This window comes from Selaginella moellendorffii, unplaced genomic scaffold, assembly GCF_000143415.4.
Source record: "Selaginella moellendorffii unplaced genomic scaffold, v1.0 SELMOscaffold_4, whole genome shotgun sequence".
Lineage (NCBI taxonomy): Eukaryota > Viridiplantae > Streptophyta > Lycopodiopsida > Selaginellales > Selaginellaceae > Selaginella > Selaginella moellendorffii.
This window is the reverse complement of record NW_003314265.1, coordinates 1418505-1432753: the sequence shown is the minus strand read 5'-3', so window position 1 is coordinate 1432753 and position 14249 is coordinate 1418505. Positions and strand designations below refer to the sequence as shown.

Here is a 14249-nt window from a genome sequence, read left to right as displayed (position 1 = left end):
GACAAAGAGAGCGATGCCGCCAACGCTCCATCCATCCGCCCTAAAACCTCTAGAACCCTAACACTCACGCGCTTGGCGGGCAATTTCAAATTTAAAATTCGACTAGCTCTTCGAGTTTCACAAAAATGAGCTTTCTTCTATATCTCTTTCGTTTTTTCTTGTGCCGAAAAGATTTTGAGTAGAACCTTGGCGTGGTCTATGTACATCCCTGTGCTACTATCAGGAAAACAAAAAAAATTCTCATGGTCAGCTCACATAGATTTGAAACGAAACTTGTTACCCGTGATTGCGAGCTTGGACGAAATCTCAGTCGAACAGCCTGGGAGCTCGATACGCTGGGCCGTAGAGATCGTCCACTGTCTCACTGTTGGCCTCGGCAGCAGTCCTCTTCAAGTTCTTGAGCCCCCTTCCGAGTCGAGCCACCGAGATCGCCGATGGAACCGCTTCCACAGCACCCCCGATCTGGTCGTCCGCGTAGAACAGTCCCACCGCGGTTAGAACGCTTCCTCCAAACACCACCCACGGCCGCCTCAGCGAAGACATCCCCGTGCGCTGGCGCATGAGACCGTAGAAGGACCAGTGCACTGCCCCGATGCTCTTTCTCTTTGCGAGCCCGACGAAAGCTCGGACGATCGAAGAGCGCGCTGGCGAGAATGGCGCCCATGGAAGCTTAGCAAGAACGGGAGCCTTGCTCGAGAGAAACTTCGTAGCCCCGGCAACCACAGCAGCCCCAGCTCCCAGTGCCACTAAGTTACCCCCAGCTTCGTCCAATTCCGTGCTGGTTGTATCATCCCCAGCCGAGAACAAGAAGGAGTCGGACATGGCTGCGGCTTCGGGTGGCACCAAGACGTTCCAGTATTTCCGAACTCCCAAAACCTGCGATCCATCCAAGACCGCCACCACGACTTTGGACCGCTTGGCCTGCCTCTGTAGAGCTTGCGTGAGAAGCACCTCGCATTTTTCCTGGTCTGGAAGCCCGGTGTAGGACGAAGCAAAAGGTGGCGGAGCGTTCATGGCTATTCGTCTCGAGATATCGTGTTGTAACAGCCGGAAGTACTCGAGCGTCACCCTGAATCCAAGAACCGAGTCGAGCAACTCTCTGCTTACTTCCTTCCCTGCGGCGGTGTCGGCGATGATCCTCTCGGCCGCAGCGACGGCATTGGATCCGTGAGTGCGAGGCCAGATGCTATCGTTGAGCTGGTCGAGCATGAGAAAGATCGGGAAGAACGAAGCAGCGAATTCCGGGCGGCTGGTCGATGGCAGATGGCGCGAGAATGCGAGACTCCAGTTGTCCGGACTTTGGTGCTGTGCTTCCGGAGCATCCGCGAGAAAGACCTGAAGAACGCCGAAGTTGGATCCGGACTGGAGCGCTGCGTGCTTCGCCGCCAGAACATAGCCATGATACGTCGTTCCAAAGATGATCCTCTGGAAGTCGAAAACCGCCAAGCTTTCGCTGCTGTAACCCCTGGTAGAGAAATCCGTGAAGGCGTCGAGAAAAGAATCCGGCACAACGACGCCGTGATCTAAATCGCTGGCGATCCGCTCCTCCTCGAGAAATTCCAGCATCCGGTGCGATTGCACGGCCGCGAGCACGGCATGCGGCCTCGCAGCCGCGACAAGCTGCTTCACATCCCTCACTGATCTTTCCGAGAGTACCTGCGCCGTGAGGAGGTAGACAATGCACGAGGGATCATCCGGCACGCGCAATGCGGCGACGAAGCGCTTGGAATCCGCTGGAATGTCGAGCTTGTCAACGAGCTGCTCGCTCCTGGCGCCGAAGATGCTGCCGAGAATCCACGAAATCCAAGCGAACATGACGATCGGAGGAGAGAGATCGAGAGAGGATTTCAATCGGGCGCCATCGCTAAAACCCTACCCAGCGCGAATGGCGATAGCAGCATTGTGTTCCCTCCCATTGCCTAGGGTTTGTCCCAAGGCCGATATTCCAAGAATTCCGCGCGCCCGGCGAGGAGTGATCCTCGGCTGTAGCACGGCGGCGCCATCGGAGGTCGCCAAGGTGGGAGCTCGATCGCCAGGTACGATGCTTTCGTTGAGCATTCGATCGAATGGATCGAATCGATCATCGCTTCGTCTTCGCAGTGGGCTGGAAAACCTTCTCCAAGAATGCGTCAGGGGAGTGGAGTGGCGCCGCTGTGGATTTCGATCGCGAGGGGAAGCCTTTGCAGCTTCCATCGGCGCTAGTCCCGCAAGAGTATGTGGAATGGGAGGTGGAAGTTTGCGACTGGGAGACCTACTGTGCCGCTCTCGCGGATGGAGACCCTCCAAGGTTCTACAACAAGACGCTTCGCTTGTATCCCACAGTCGGGTGTGGAGCAACGACGGTGTCCATCTACAGCACCCAAGAGCAAGCCTTGGACGAGGCGAAGGCCGAGAAGCAAAAGTTTCTAGCGTTCCATCCCAGCGGTTCATACGTAGCGGTCTGGGACAACGAGAATGAGGTGGTGGTGGAGCACTGCCTAGTAAACGAAGACATAGAAGGCTTGAGGATGAGAGTTCTTCACAAGTTTGGAGAGCTTGGGATGCCTGTGGAAGGGATCACTGTCTACAAGGAGCAGTGGGAGGAGTCCTTCCAATCTGGAAAAACTGTGGAGAGTTGCCTGACCCGGCATGCTGCTTTCGCTGGGGGCCCGCGACTCAAGCCATCGGATTTACGTGGGACTTGGCAAACTATCAGGCGTAGCTTCTCGCCGGTAAGTCAGCACTGCTTGTGTTTTATATGCTTTTACTCTCTCGCTTTCCAGGTTGAAGGATGTGGCTGCGTCAACAAGATGGTGTTAGAGGCTTCTAATCCGGTGGAGAGGACAAACGCGAAGGGCTGTATACTACTTCCAGAAGGGACATGGTCCTCCATCCGGAAAGTTGAGGACGAGCTTGTTATCGAGGCAGGCTTGCTAACACGTCCTGGGAATCTGGTTCTTTCTAGGTGTAAAGTGACAAGCTCTGGTGAAATACAGGTTTGTTATTCTTTCTTTCTTTCTTTCAAGCCCGTGACGTAAACTTTTGCAGAAGTTTGAGCTGGAAACGCAATATCGCGACACCCGGCTTAGAGAAACCTACAGGACGTCCTATTTAAATGACGAGGACGTCTTCTGATTGGAACCATCGCCGAACGAGCAACATCTCAGTGGAAAATGTGTTTGCAACAGTTACGTACTGTATGAATCGGTGAGTCTTGAATGCTCTTTTACGGAAAAAATGTAAATATAATACTCTGCCGTTTCCTCTCTTTCTCATCAGGCTCCAGCGTAGAGCTTACTCCAAATTTCAGGACGGATATGCACAACCCTGATAGCCTGTAGCAAGCCAGAGTGCAAGCAAGTGTAAGAAAACGAGTAAGTTTTCCTATGCGTCACTTTCGCGAGCAGACAAACACCTGTGGAATCCAGCCGCAGCAGCAGCCAGCGAGCAGTCCAGGCAGCCAGGCAAATAAATAAGGAGAAAAAATGAAGAGGACGCAAACGACGTACCGCAAGCAAACATCATCCACCGGTGAAGAAGCGACACTTACTTGGATTGGTATTGGTCACTATGGCGGTGCCGCCAAAGACGCAGTCGCTCGCTTGCCGTCCATTCAGCTGGTAGTAATTGTTGAACGCGTAAGACGAGTGAGCCAGCACTGTGTTCGGGACGTAGCAGGCTTTTCCGGGCTGTATGGCCGAGCAGTCGGCCTTGCCCGGGCCGCAAGCCCAGTCCAGCGCGGCTTGCAGCTGCGGTACGCCGGTGTCGGCCTTGGCGACGCACCAGGAGCCCGAGCTTGGCGACGGCGTCGCGGGGGTGGTCTGGACACCGATGCTGTACGACACCGACATGTCCGCGCGGTAGATGCCGTAGTGGTGCTCGGACTCTGGGCCGGTCTTGGTGTTCTCGTCGAACAGCGCGAATATGTAGGCCTCGAGGGGGACCTTGGGCCGCAGCGGCGTGCCGGACATTGACCGTACGTGCCGCACGACGCCGCCGTTGTATGCTGCGGCGTTGGCGGGTGACGCGCCGGTCTCGGACTCCGGGCCCGACGGCCAGCCCGTCTCGGTCACCACGACGCGGACGTTGGGGAAGCCGATGGCGTCCATTGCGGCGTACACAGTATCTACCTGCGCATCCAGGAGATTCGTGTAGAGGAGGCCTGTCCGGTTGTCGCGAACGCCGGCGCCGCGGCGGAGCTTGAAGGCCGCGTAGTCGAGCGGTGAGCCGCGGGGGTCCGCGCGGTACGCGAAGTAAGGGTAGGGGTTTACCATGAATGGCGCGCCGGTGGCGTTGAGAAACTGGAGGAGTGGGCGGAGGTATGGGAGGAGATCCTTGCGGAAGGTGCCGCGGCTGGGCGGGAAGGAGGGGTTGAGCACGTTGAGAGCGTGCGGCGTGCTGAGCTGTATACCGTGGAGGTCGTAGCGCTGCAGCGCGGACTGGAGGTTGTACAGCGCGGGCACCAGCTGGCTGGGAACGCGCTTACCGCTGGCGGCGACGTTGATGAGCACCTCATTGCCGACGCAAATGGAGGCGACGCGCGTGCCGCTGCGGACGAAGGGCAGTACGTTCGAGCGGATCCAGCGGTACGCGTTGAGCGCGCGGCGGCCCGTGCGGTAGATGAGGTCGTCCGGGAATGTGATGGTTACTTCGATGCTCGTGTTGGCGAGCGCGCGGAGGACGCTGGGGTCGGCGTCGAAGATCTTTACCTTGCGGATGGTGGTGGAGTGGGCGATGAGGGACACGGCTTGATCGACCGAGGGGAGATTGCTGCCCAGCCTTCCATAGTTGATTCCCAGGTACTTGTCCGGATGGGCTTCTCCTCCGGCAGCTCCTGCAAATGGATCCAACAGTGAATGGAGAGAGAAATAGTGGAGATGGATCGAGCGAGAGAGAAGTCCTAAGCAAATTTCTAGACGATTTTCTCTGCAATCTCTTCCTCGATCGAGTCCGAGGCAGTTCTCTAGATGACCTAAGGATTGAATCTCTGTGTACCTGAGTAGTGGACGAGGCAAGCAGCTGTGACAATAGCGAGGATCAAGCCGGGGAGAGATGTCGGGGCCGCCATTGACCGTTGGAGCGATAAATCCGAGAAAAAGCTTTAGAGTTGCGGGTTTATATTGCTGTCCGAGACGTGTTTCTCCTACTAACTTAAAACGAGGGAGCTTTCACGCGCTGCGAATCCGAAAAGAACAAAAGGGTATCATTATGTGGCTGCTGGGATTCGAGCCCAGGTCTCCACGGCCACAACGTGGAATTCTCACCACTAAACTACAGCCACCTTTCGATGATGAAGGTCTTCGAATATGTCAAGTACAAGAAGCTGTGGAATGGACTTCCAGCGCTTCCTCGTAGTTATGTTGAGATAAACCAACGATCAAATTCCTTTTCCACTACGATGGATATGATGTAGAACTCGTGTGATTCCTTGCAAAGAACTTGAAGATCACGGTACTCATGAAGAACATCATTGTATCCATAGGTATCACGAAAGAAAAAGGAAAAGACTAGAATTTATCCTGGTGCTAGAGTGGGAAGCGAGAGAGTGGAGAGAGAGCGACTTCTAACAAGGCCCACTTAGTTTTTGGTTGATTCCACAGGTCCTGTCATCTTCGACTTTGGATTCATAAGGACAGGGAAATCCGTATACTTAGGATTGACAGAATGAACAAATTTGACAAATTGCTAGCAAATGTTGAAAATCTTGCTTGCGCTTGCACCTCACTCTCCTACGTTTGGTCAGTTGATCGGTGAGATGTCAAAGGAAAGGATAGGCGGTTGGGAGATGAACTATCACATTAGAGATGGCAAACTTAATCTAAGCGTTTGGAGCTAAGCGCTTTGGAAAATTTCCATCCAAGAAGATCCAAATAACAAACATCCAAAACCTGAAATAGTGGTCATGCGTTAATGCGCCATTTTGATGTCAGCAGCATAAGAACCCTAAAGTCTAAAGGAATGTTCGTGCGCGCGCCAAAATTCTTTTGGATTCTTTTTAAAAACGTAAACAAGCAATATCATGTTAGCTTGGAATCAAAGCCTGGGAAAGCTGCCAAAGCGCCAAAGAACTCACACACCACTGCAAAAAGCATTGGACACCATGTACTCTAAACAACATAGAACCAGAAAAAAGAAAAAAAATCATAGAAAACGAACCGCAATAGCCGATCAAATCTCCGCAAGAGATCCACCCATGTAGGGGGGAGTGGAATGGAATGAAGGTCATAAGCTCGAGCTAACGCGCTGTCCATCCAAACGTGCATAGCTTTGAAATTTTTTCTATAATCCAACGATGCAGCGCAAGGTGTCCAAGCACAAACAGCGCTCAATCAAAAGATTTCTCTCTCTCTCTCTCTCCTCTCCAAGCATATCCCATCTGGTTCCCACCCATATAGGAGAGCGCGTACGGCCCATAGTACGGTATTGGCCATGGGGCCCAATCGCGGGAGACCATGATGGATGTAGCTCCGCCTTTGTCCTCCATGGCCGGGCTTGACGGGGAGACCGCAAGCATGCTGGCTTGTGAGAGTGGCGAGGAAGAGAGGGGCGAGGCGAGGAGGCGGAGGAAGAGGGGCATAGCTTGTAGGTTTCGTGTCTCTCGCGGGCTACTAGATCACAGTCCCTCGCTTTTATCGATTGCGTCGTCGCCTTGCTTGCGCTCCAGCATCTTGGGCGATCCAAATCCAGGGTTTCCAGGCGCATTGAGCATTGATCCAATTGAGTCCACCGATCGATCGATCGCCTCGTCGGGTTTGTCTACCTAAACACTCGTGTCCTGGTAGGTGCTGGGACGATTTCTCTCTTTGCTTCTTTCTTCCCCTCCCTCTCAATGTTCTCAATTTTCTTCCTCGCCAGCTCATGGTTTTTCGATCGTGGTGTTTCTTCCAGACCGGATCTTTGATTCTCCGTTTGGTTTGTCATCTTCCTTTTGTTCTTGCTGGAGTTCGTGGTACCTCACAAGTATGACTAGGATTTTTTGCTTCTCCCTCTCATGGTTTTTCGATCGTGGAGTTTCTTCCGGACCGGATCTTTGATTCTCTGTTTGGTTTGTCCCCTTCCGTTTGTTCTTGCTGGAGTTCGTTTCCGGATGGAATTCGCTGTTGTCACAAGGAATCCGTCCCGAGCATGACCAGGATTTTATGCTTTCCAATTCTCGACAAGTATGTGGTGGAGAATTCGTTTTCTCGATCTCCTCTTCTTTCTCCTGCTGCTGCTGGCAACTTCGACCCGGGACGAAGGTAACAAAAACTTGTGCATTTTAATCAGCAAGTTGGAACTCTTTCGCAGGAGCTTTAGTCGGTGCTATCCCAACTTGTAATAAGAAAAGCGAGCACGCCAAGAGCGAAGGATTCAAAGCTTTAATTTGGCACCATATCCAGCAGCGCGTTGGTGGAATCAAGGCCTTATTAAATTCGCATCCCCGGGTCATGATCACTGTAAGTTCTCCAAGTTCTTCCATCGAGGGACCAGCAACATCACCACCACTAAAGCAAACACCATCATCGTCACCACCACCACTACTAGATTCTTCTCCACCGTCGCCATCGATTCTTCCTCCAGCACCCGACCTTGTACCACCACCTCCAAGTCCACAGCAAACTCTACCACCACCTCCAAGCCTACAGCAAACACTACCACCACCGCCAAGCCAAAGTCTATTATCACCTCCTCCACAATCCTTGGAGACAGTTCCTCCACCTTTGATTTCCTCGATTCCTGTGAATCTTCCACCATTGCCAGCCGTTTCTGTTCCAGCGGTTCTCCAGATACCACCTCTGTTTTCCAATTCTAATTCAGTTCCATCGCTTCCGATCTCGATACCGCCGGCGCTGGGTTCTTCGTCTCCTCTATTGCCGCTACCACCTTTGATCGCTCCTCCAACTTTTATGGTGTCACCACCACTTCCATCTCCTGCTAATGCATCACCGCCGCTTCCATCGTCCGCTCCTCCTCCTATTGCATCACCGCCGCTTCCATCGGCTCCTCCTCCTACTTTTCTCGTATTACCACCGATCTTATCATCTCCACCCCCAGCATCTACAGTTCCATCTCCGATCGTGTCAGCTCCACCTCCAACAATTTTGCCTTCTCCTCCGCCCCCATTGCCATCAGCTCCTCCTCTTCCTCCTCCTCCACTATCAACGCCACCTCCATCGTTTGTTCCACCACCTCCAAGGGCTTCAATTCCTCCATCATTGCCGCCACTATCTTCTGCTGCTCCAGAAGTCCCTCACAACATTTCGTCATCTCCAGCATCGCCACTTTCATCACCACTTCCATCACCACCATCTCCGACTACTGTCCCTTCCGCTGCACCACCTTTTCAAACGTCACCACCGCCAGTTTCTTCACCTTCTCTCGAAGACAATGCTCCACCCTCTGTAACGCTCGGTCCTCCGCCTACGACTTTATCCTCGCCGCCACCATCGCTGTCTCCTCCACCTTTGGTTGCTTCACCATCTCAAGCACCATCCTCTCGTCGCTCACCTCCACCACTCTCTGGAGCTCCACCTTTCAAAAGCTCGCCACCTACATCGCCACCATCTCCGCGTTCGCTCCAGCCGCCTTCCTTGCCTCCAGAGGTGGTGTCTCCGCCACCCAAACTCTCGCCAAGTCCGATTCAAAACTCTTCCGCTACACTACCTTTATCACCTCGTAGTGCTCCACCGAGAAGCCCCACAAGAAAAGCAACGGCCCCGGCCTCTCTTCCATCACTCGCTGTTTCTCCAGTGGCCAGCAACACTCCGGCTCCAGTTCCATCTCGTCCCACTATTAAAGCTCCATCGCCTGTTACTAAAGCTCCATCGCCTGTTACCAAAGCTCCATCTCCTGTCACTAAAGCTCCATCGCCTGTTACCAAAGCTCCATCTCCTGTCACTAAAGCTCCATCGCCTGTTCAAAACCGTCCACAGCCTCCTGCACCTCGCAAGGCTCCTGTAGTTTCTCCAGCATCAGCTCCACAAACACCTATGCCACGACCAGGACCTCCTGCTCGTCTGCCAGGTATCGTGCTCCATTTTGATTCTATGAATGCGTATCAGTGAACAAAACTTACAGGTATTGTGGCTCCTCCAACGAAAACTCAGTTAGCTCAGCCTCCAGCAATGGTCTTTCCGTCACCTCCCAACGCAGGTATATTTTTCTTTCTTTTGCGTGTGTGTGTTTCACGTTCTTTTTATGCAGGCTGCGACAAAGTTTGCTCGGACCCGTCCGTGACAACTCTGCCTGGAACAAAATGCGGGTGCGTCATTCCTATGAGAGTGGGACTTGCGCTCGAAATTCCCATCTCAAGTTTCCTGTCGCTTGTCTCGGAGCTAGCTATGGAGATTGCGTTTGGAATTTCCATGCAGCAGATGCAGGTCCAAATAGCGGCTGCCAACTCTTTCGGCGAGGATTTTTCCCTTACGGAGACCAAAGTTAATCTCGTACCTCTCGGGAACGCGTTCAGAAACCAGACAGCCTATCACATCTCTCAGATGTTTTGGGGGCATCGCGTGCCTATCAACGAAGCATACTTTGTCAATTACACAGTGTTGTACGTGATATATCCAGGTAAATCCTTTCTTGGCAGCTCTAAAAGTTCTTAACAAATTTTTTTCTGGCAGGATTACCACTTGCTTCGCAAAATGTTAACAGAATTCCACCGAGTGATGGAAAGTTCCCAGATCAACCACTTGGAGTTGATATCTTCGCAAGAAGAAATCGCAACCTTCATCCGGCATTCATTGCGATTATCACGTTGAGCTGCGTGTTCCTACTAATACTTTGCTTGGGTGTTGGTTGGCTCATCACCGTCCGGCATCGCGGGCGGTACAAAGGTCACTCGGAGCTCACAGAAGCCGCACTAGAGTCTTGTGCAACCAAACGATCAAGTAAGTATCTCGCAGTGGCATGTTTTGTCCGAAAAACTCAAACTCTCTCGTGCAGCAACAGCGACTCTTTTATCGAACAGTTCTCGCGACTCTACGTCGGTGTCCTCGAGCATTGTACCATATGTGTCCGGCTCCGTGCGGACTTTCACCTTAGCCGAGATGACTGCCGCGACTAATAACTTCAACCCGTCTAATGTGATCGGCCAAGGTGGTTTTGGAAGAGTTTACAGTGGAGTTCTAACAGATGGGACTAAGATCGCTGTCAAAGTTCTCATTCGGGAAGACAAACAGGGAGATCGAGAGTTTTCGGCAGAGGTGGAGATGCTCAGCCGTCTCCACCACCGGAACCTCGTCAAGCTTGTGGGAATTTGCACGGACGATGACATGCGTTCCTTGGTCTATGAGCTCATTCCAAATGGAAGCGTCGACTCTCACTTGCATGGTACGCTTGTCAAAGTTTTTAGACACTAAGCAATGAGCTCTTCAGGTGATGATAAGAAGATCGCTCCTCTAAGTTGGGAAGCTCGTCTCAAGATCGCTCTTGGAGCAGCTCGAGGCCTTGCCTATCTCCACGAGGACTCGTATCCCCGAGTCATTCACCGAGACTTCAAATCTAGTAACATCCTTTTGGAGGACGACTTCACGCCCAAAGTCTCCGACTTTGGCCTCGCCAAAGCAGCCTCGGAAGAACTAACTGGACATATTTCAACGAGAGTCATGGGAACTTTCGGGTACGTTTTCTCCATCTTTTTTTTTATATCTTATCTCATGTGTTCTTTTCTCTCCAGTTATGTGGCACCCGAGTACGCCATGACCGGTCACCTTCTTGTTAAGAGCGACGTTTACAGCTACGGCGTGGTACTCCTCGAGTTGCTCTCGGGTAGAAAACCAGTTGATATGTCACGGGCACAGGGACAGGAAAACTTAGTGACTTGGGCTCGTCCGCTCCTCACAAGTCTAGAGGGATTGGATTTTCTGGCTGATCCCGACTTGAGAAGCAGCGTGGCACCGGAGAACCTGGCGAGAGTGGCAGCCATCGCATCCATGTGTGTGCGACCGGAGGTGTCGCAGAGGCCTTTCATGGGAGAAGTTGTCCAGGCTTTGAAGCTGGTTTGTAGCGACATGGACGTGGAAGAAGGCGAGACGAGTGGGGCTTCAAACAGTGTCTCCTCGCCAGAGGCCAAGGCCAAAGTTACTGCCGCTTCTACTTCTCGCCAGCGTGAGTGGGATTTCCTATCATACAGAAGCTCCTCGGACTTTGACGACCAACAAAAGAGCTTACGAAACCATCAGCGGCAACAAGGACAGGGTGGGAATTTCTCGGCTTCCTCGGCCTTGTTGAGGCAGGTCTCAGCGTCGTTTGGCCGGCACAGTGCTCCGGAGCCTCTCAAGTTTTTTAACAAGTCTGAGAGATTCCTTACACTGCCTCCTGGGTCCGCGAGCGAGCACGGTGTACATCACTACAGAGAATCGACAGTCTGGCCGTGAGAACTCCACCTTTTTTTCCGGCTTAAGTTCTTTCTTCTCAAATCTTCGGTTCTAACAGTTCGAGCAAAAACAGCACAGCACCAAACAGGTTCTTTCTCGCTCCTTTATAAATGTATCTTTCACAGAACTTTGGTTTCCCGAGAAGCCGAGTTACTGCCACTGCCGCGTTCTAACAGATCGGATTCAAAGTAAAGATGCAGAACGCGACAAGTTTTACTTTGGAAGATCTGGCCGAGCGGAGACAAGCGGGTGCCTCCATATAAGTTTACTGCTCGTCACGTGAAAGAAGAAGCAGCACAGTTGCTTTCGGGAAAAAGTTTGGAGCAGCAGCGCACACTGTTCTTCTGAAAAGATATCTTCGCAGATTTGGAAGCACTGGGAGGGACGCGAGCCACGGAGTCTTGTTTCTCGGTCCGTGGAGCAGCAGGCACTCTTGTACCCGATGAAAAGAAAGAGTTGAGATGTATTCTAGGAGAAAAAAGAAAAAAGCCTTGTTTCTCGTGAAATCTGGAAGCTTGAGAAGCGAAATGCTGGCCAGCCAAGACCCAAAGAATAAGAAAAGCTTCAAGATATCACAGTGTAAACTTAAAGAAAAGCTTCAAGATATCAGTGTGATCAATCAAAAACTTATACCTGGTCTTGCACAGAGAGAGACGTGAAGCTCTGCAGGGCGTTTGTTTATAAATGTTCGCTAGTGACAAGTGATTCCTGTTCCATGAAATGGATGGGCATCCTGGCACTATCCACCAAAAGAGGAGAGCACAAAAACAAAGCCATAAACTAAGAGCGAGTGGGAAAAAAGAAGAAGACACTCACTCTCATGTCGTAGTCCTTGCATCTTTGAGTTGTGCTGCCGCTGAGCTTGCTAATCCACAGGCTGGGATTTGGAATCCACCTTTCCCTCATCATACTGTCCAGATTTTGGGAGAATGTAGCCAATTATGAAGCTCCGGGAACTCGGAGGAGGAGGAGGAACAGCACCACCACCAAGAACAAGAAGATCAAGACGAAGACGAAGATGGTCACAATGATTTTGCTCTGGAAGCTGCTTTTGCTGCTGCTGCTGCTCGGAGGATCCCAGGTAGCCTCGTCCACCCGCGGCCTGGAGGAGATCGAGCAGCATTTGAAGCGGATAAACAGGCCACCGGTGAAGACGATCGAGGTAGGACTTTCACATACTTTCGGAGCTTTTCTTGGGTTGGTTCCTCTCAAACTTTGCTTTTGTAATGTGTAGTCTCCCGACGGGGATATCATCGACTGTATACTCATCCAGCATCAACCCGCTTTCGATCATCCCGGACTCCGAGGATCCACAGCCAAGGCATGTCTTCTCTTATCTTTCACTCTTACCGAGATGAAAACGTTTGATGGTTTATCACTCCCCAGGTAGCTCCAGAGTCGAGACCAGTGAGCCACCAACACCGGCTGCAATCCTTGGAGCAGCGAAGTTTCCAGCTATGGCAGCAGCACGGCAGATGCCCCAGCGGCACCATCCCGCAGAGAAGAACGACCACCAAAGACATCCTTCGCTTCGGCGGCTCCGCTCGAAAGTATGGCAGAAAATCTCACCGCAGCGCCCACCACCGGAAGTTCAACTCGAGCTTCATACCTCCGGGAGCAAACGGAGTATCCATGAGTCACGAGGTAACCTGGATCATCGTCTCTTCTCTTCGAGTTAAACGTAGTGTAGCTCTTGCATAGCTGCCTCCCTCCTTGCAACCTTGTTCTCTCTGGCCTCTTCTCAGATCCATCTCTTCTTCAAACTCTTTCTCAAAGCTGGATATCTTTGTCAGCATGCCATAGCTTACGTCCAAGGCGGTGAGTACTACGGAGCACGAGCAAGCATCAACGTCTGGAACCCAGCCGTGGAAGGAAACTCTGAGTTTAGCCTCTCACAAGTGTGGATCCTCAGCGGATCCATTGGCAACAGCATCGAGGCCGGATGGCAAGTAAGATATCTGTTTTTGGTGCTGCTTAAACATGACTTCCCGGAACTCTTCGTGATGTAATTGACGCTCACAGGTGTTTCCAGGCATGTATGGCGACCAATATCCCCGGCTCTTCATCTACTGGACGGTAAGCTCTCCGAGGAACTTCCCACCTTGACAAGCTCAAACTGCCATTTTCAAACAGAGTGATTCGTACCAAGCCACTGGCTGCTACAACCTTCTCTGCTCGGGCTTCGTCCAGACCAGCACCGAGATCCTGATCGGTGGTGCCATTGCTCCCTCGTCTTCCTCGGATGGCACGCAGTACGATATCAGCATTCTCATCTGGAAGGTAACTCGTTGAAACTGTCCATCCAAGAGCTTGAGCTGTTCTTCCAAAGTTTGAGCCTTGATGATCCTTTGCTCGCTCTAACTTTTCCTGTCCAGGATCCTCAAGAAGGTAACTGGTGGCTGGAATACGGTGACCGGATCGTTGGCTACTGGCCAGCATTCCTGTTCACGGAGCTCGCTTCGTCCGCCAGCGTCGTCGAGTGGGGCGGCGAAGTCGTTAACACTCGTCCGCAAGGCAAGCACACCTCCACGAAGATGGGGAGTGGCATGTATGCCGACGCCGGGTTTTCTCGAGCGAGCTACTTTCGAGACCTGCGAGTTGTCAACGAGCGCAACTCGCTGCAGCTCCCCAGCAACCTCCAGACGTACGCGGCGCATCCAAACTGCTATAATATCATCCCGGGGATCGACAAGATGTGGGGGAGCTTCTTCTACTATGGAGGTCCCGGAAACAGTCCAAACTGTCCCTGATTATGTTGTGAAGCAAAAGTGAGGATAGAGAAACACAAAGAAACGAAGCGTACCTTTGAGCTTATCCTCGAGGAGTTTTCTTAGCTATCTCTGTGCGCAAAAGAGTTCCTCAGTAGATTAATGCTTAGCAAACTCTAGCCAGAGAAAAAAAAAACAACTT

The 14249-nt window shown here is 52.1% G+C and overlaps 5 protein-coding genes, 1 long non-coding RNA gene and 1 other non-coding gene across 9 annotated transcripts; 3 read left to right on the top strand and 4 right to left on the bottom strand.

Moving 5' to 3' along the window:
- Positions 1 to 72: 72 nt before the first annotated feature.
- Positions 73 to 1909, bottom strand: LOC9654545. 2 transcript variants are annotated; one of them, XM_024668716.1, is made up of 2 exons: positions 281 to 1909; positions 73 to 216 (listed from the first exon to the last, which is right to left on the bottom strand). In XM_024668716.1, exon 1 carries the CDS (start codon positions 1813 to 1815, stop codon positions 307 to 309), a length of 1509 nt encoding a protein of 502 aa, XP_024524484.1. In that variant the 5' UTR covers positions 1816 to 1909; the 3' UTR covers positions 73 to 216; positions 281 to 306. The 2 variants fall into 2 exon arrangements, with proteins under 2 accessions (XP_024524484.1, XP_002964063.2); XM_002964017.2 differs by having other exon boundaries at positions 73 to 213.
- LOC9655653 lies at positions 1814 to 3114 on the top strand. Its single transcript, XM_024668798.1, has 4 exons — positions 1814 to 2036; positions 2134 to 2711; positions 2763 to 2933; positions 3028 to 3114. Exons 1-4 carry the CDS (start codon positions 1814 to 1816, stop codon positions 3112 to 3114), a joined length of 1059 nt encoding a protein of 352 aa, XP_024524566.1.
- Positions 2963 to 5165, bottom strand: LOC9654544 (glucan endo-1,3-beta-glucosidase 7). Its single transcript, XM_002964015.2, has 3 exons — positions 4975 to 5165; positions 3530 to 4813; positions 2963 to 3314 (listed from the first exon to the last, which is right to left on the bottom strand). The coding sequence occupies exons 1-3, from the start codon at positions 5045 to 5047 to the stop codon at positions 3286 to 3288; spliced, it is 1386 nt and encodes a 461-aa protein (XP_002964061.2). The 5' UTR covers positions 5048 to 5165; the 3' UTR covers positions 2963 to 3285.
- Positions 5166 to 5188: 23 nt separating this feature from the next.
- Positions 5189 to 5260, bottom strand: TRNAH-GUG. Its single transcript has one exon. It is a non-coding gene; the product is annotated as a tRNA-His (tRNA).
- Positions 5261 to 6419: 1159 nt separating this feature from the next.
- LOC9654543 (receptor-like serine/threonine-protein kinase ALE2) lies at positions 6420 to 11941 on the top strand. Of its 2 annotated transcripts, XM_024668714.1 has the most exons (9): positions 6420 to 6757; positions 6868 to 7217; positions 7267 to 8982; positions 9037 to 9111; positions 9163 to 9531; positions 9585 to 9851; positions 9907 to 10293; positions 10339 to 10582; positions 10640 to 11941. In XM_024668714.1, the coding sequence occupies exons 2-9, from the start codon at positions 7142 to 7144 to the stop codon at positions 11337 to 11339; spliced, it is 3834 nt and encodes a 1277-aa protein (XP_024524482.1). In that variant the 5' UTR covers positions 6420 to 6757; positions 6868 to 7141; the 3' UTR covers positions 11340 to 11941. The 2 variants fall into 2 exon arrangements, with proteins under 2 accessions (XP_024524482.1, XP_002964459.2); XM_002964413.2 differs by having other exon boundaries at positions 6420 to 7217; positions 9913 to 10293.
- A 50-nt stretch (positions 11942 to 11991) lies between these two features.
- On the bottom strand, positions 11992 to 12215 carry LOC112344289. The gene is made up of 2 exons (XR_002991647.1): positions 12156 to 12215; positions 11992 to 12078 (listed from the first exon to the last, which is right to left on the bottom strand). It is a non-coding gene; the product is annotated as an uncharacterized LOC112344289 (long non-coding RNA).
- LOC9654542 lies at positions 12177 to 14176 on the top strand. The gene is made up of 7 exons (XM_024668717.1): positions 12177 to 12501; positions 12574 to 12660; positions 12726 to 12983; positions 13133 to 13288; positions 13362 to 13415; positions 13473 to 13619; positions 13715 to 14176. The coding sequence occupies exons 1-7, from the start codon at positions 12358 to 12360 to the stop codon at positions 14087 to 14089; spliced, it is 1221 nt and encodes a 406-aa protein (XP_024524485.1). The 5' UTR covers positions 12177 to 12357; the 3' UTR covers positions 14090 to 14176.
- Positions 14177 to 14249: the final 73 nt, after the last annotated feature.

Coding starts and splice junctions, on each gene's coding strand:
- LOC9655653 (XM_024668798.1), top strand. CDS start 1,814: ATGACGATCGGAGGAGAGAGATCGAGAGAGGATTTCAATCGGGCGCCA. Junction 2,037..2,133: donor GGTGGGAGCTCGATCGCCAG/GTACGATGCTTT, acceptor AGAATGCGTCAG/GGGAGTGGAGTGGCGCCGCT. Junction 2,934..3,027: donor TAACACGTCCTGGGAATCTG/GTTCTTTCTAGG, acceptor AAACTTTTGCAG/AAGTTTGAGCTGGAAACGCA.
- LOC9654545 (XM_024668716.1), bottom strand. CDS start 1,815: ATGTTCGCTTGGATTTCGTGGATTCTCGGCAGCATCTTCGGCGCCAGG.
- LOC9654544 (XM_002964015.2), bottom strand. CDS start 5,047: ATGGCGGCCCCGACATCTCTCCCCGGCTTGATCCTCGCTATTGTCACA. Junction 4,814..4,974: donor TTGCCTCGTCCACTACTCAG/GTACACAGAGAT, acceptor ATCCATTTGCAG/GAGCTGCCGGAGGAGAAGCC. Junction 3,315..3,529: donor AGTGACCAATACCAATCCAA/GTAAGTGTCGCT, acceptor GGCTTGCTACAG/GCTATCAGGGTTGTGCATAT.
- LOC9654543 (XM_024668714.1), top strand. CDS start 7,142: ATGTGGTGGAGAATTCGTTTTCTCGATCTCCTCTTCTTTCTCCTGCTG. Junction 8,983..9,036: donor ACCTCCTGCTCGTCTGCCAG/GTATCGTGCTCC, acceptor CAAAACTTACAG/GTATTGTGGCTCCTCCAACG. Junction 9,112..9,162: donor TCCGTCACCTCCCAACGCAG/GTATATTTTTCT, acceptor CTTTTTATGCAG/GCTGCGACAAAGTTTGCTCG.
- LOC9654542 (XM_024668717.1), top strand. CDS start 12,358: ATGGTCACAATGATTTTGCTCTGGAAGCTGCTTTTGCTGCTGCTGCTG. Junction 12,502..12,573: donor CACCGGTGAAGACGATCGAG/GTAGGACTTTCA, acceptor TGTAATGTGTAG/TCTCCCGACGGGGATATCAT. Junction 13,416..13,472: donor GGCTCTTCATCTACTGGACG/GTAAGCTCTCCG, acceptor ATTTTCAAACAG/AGTGATTCGTACCAAGCCAC.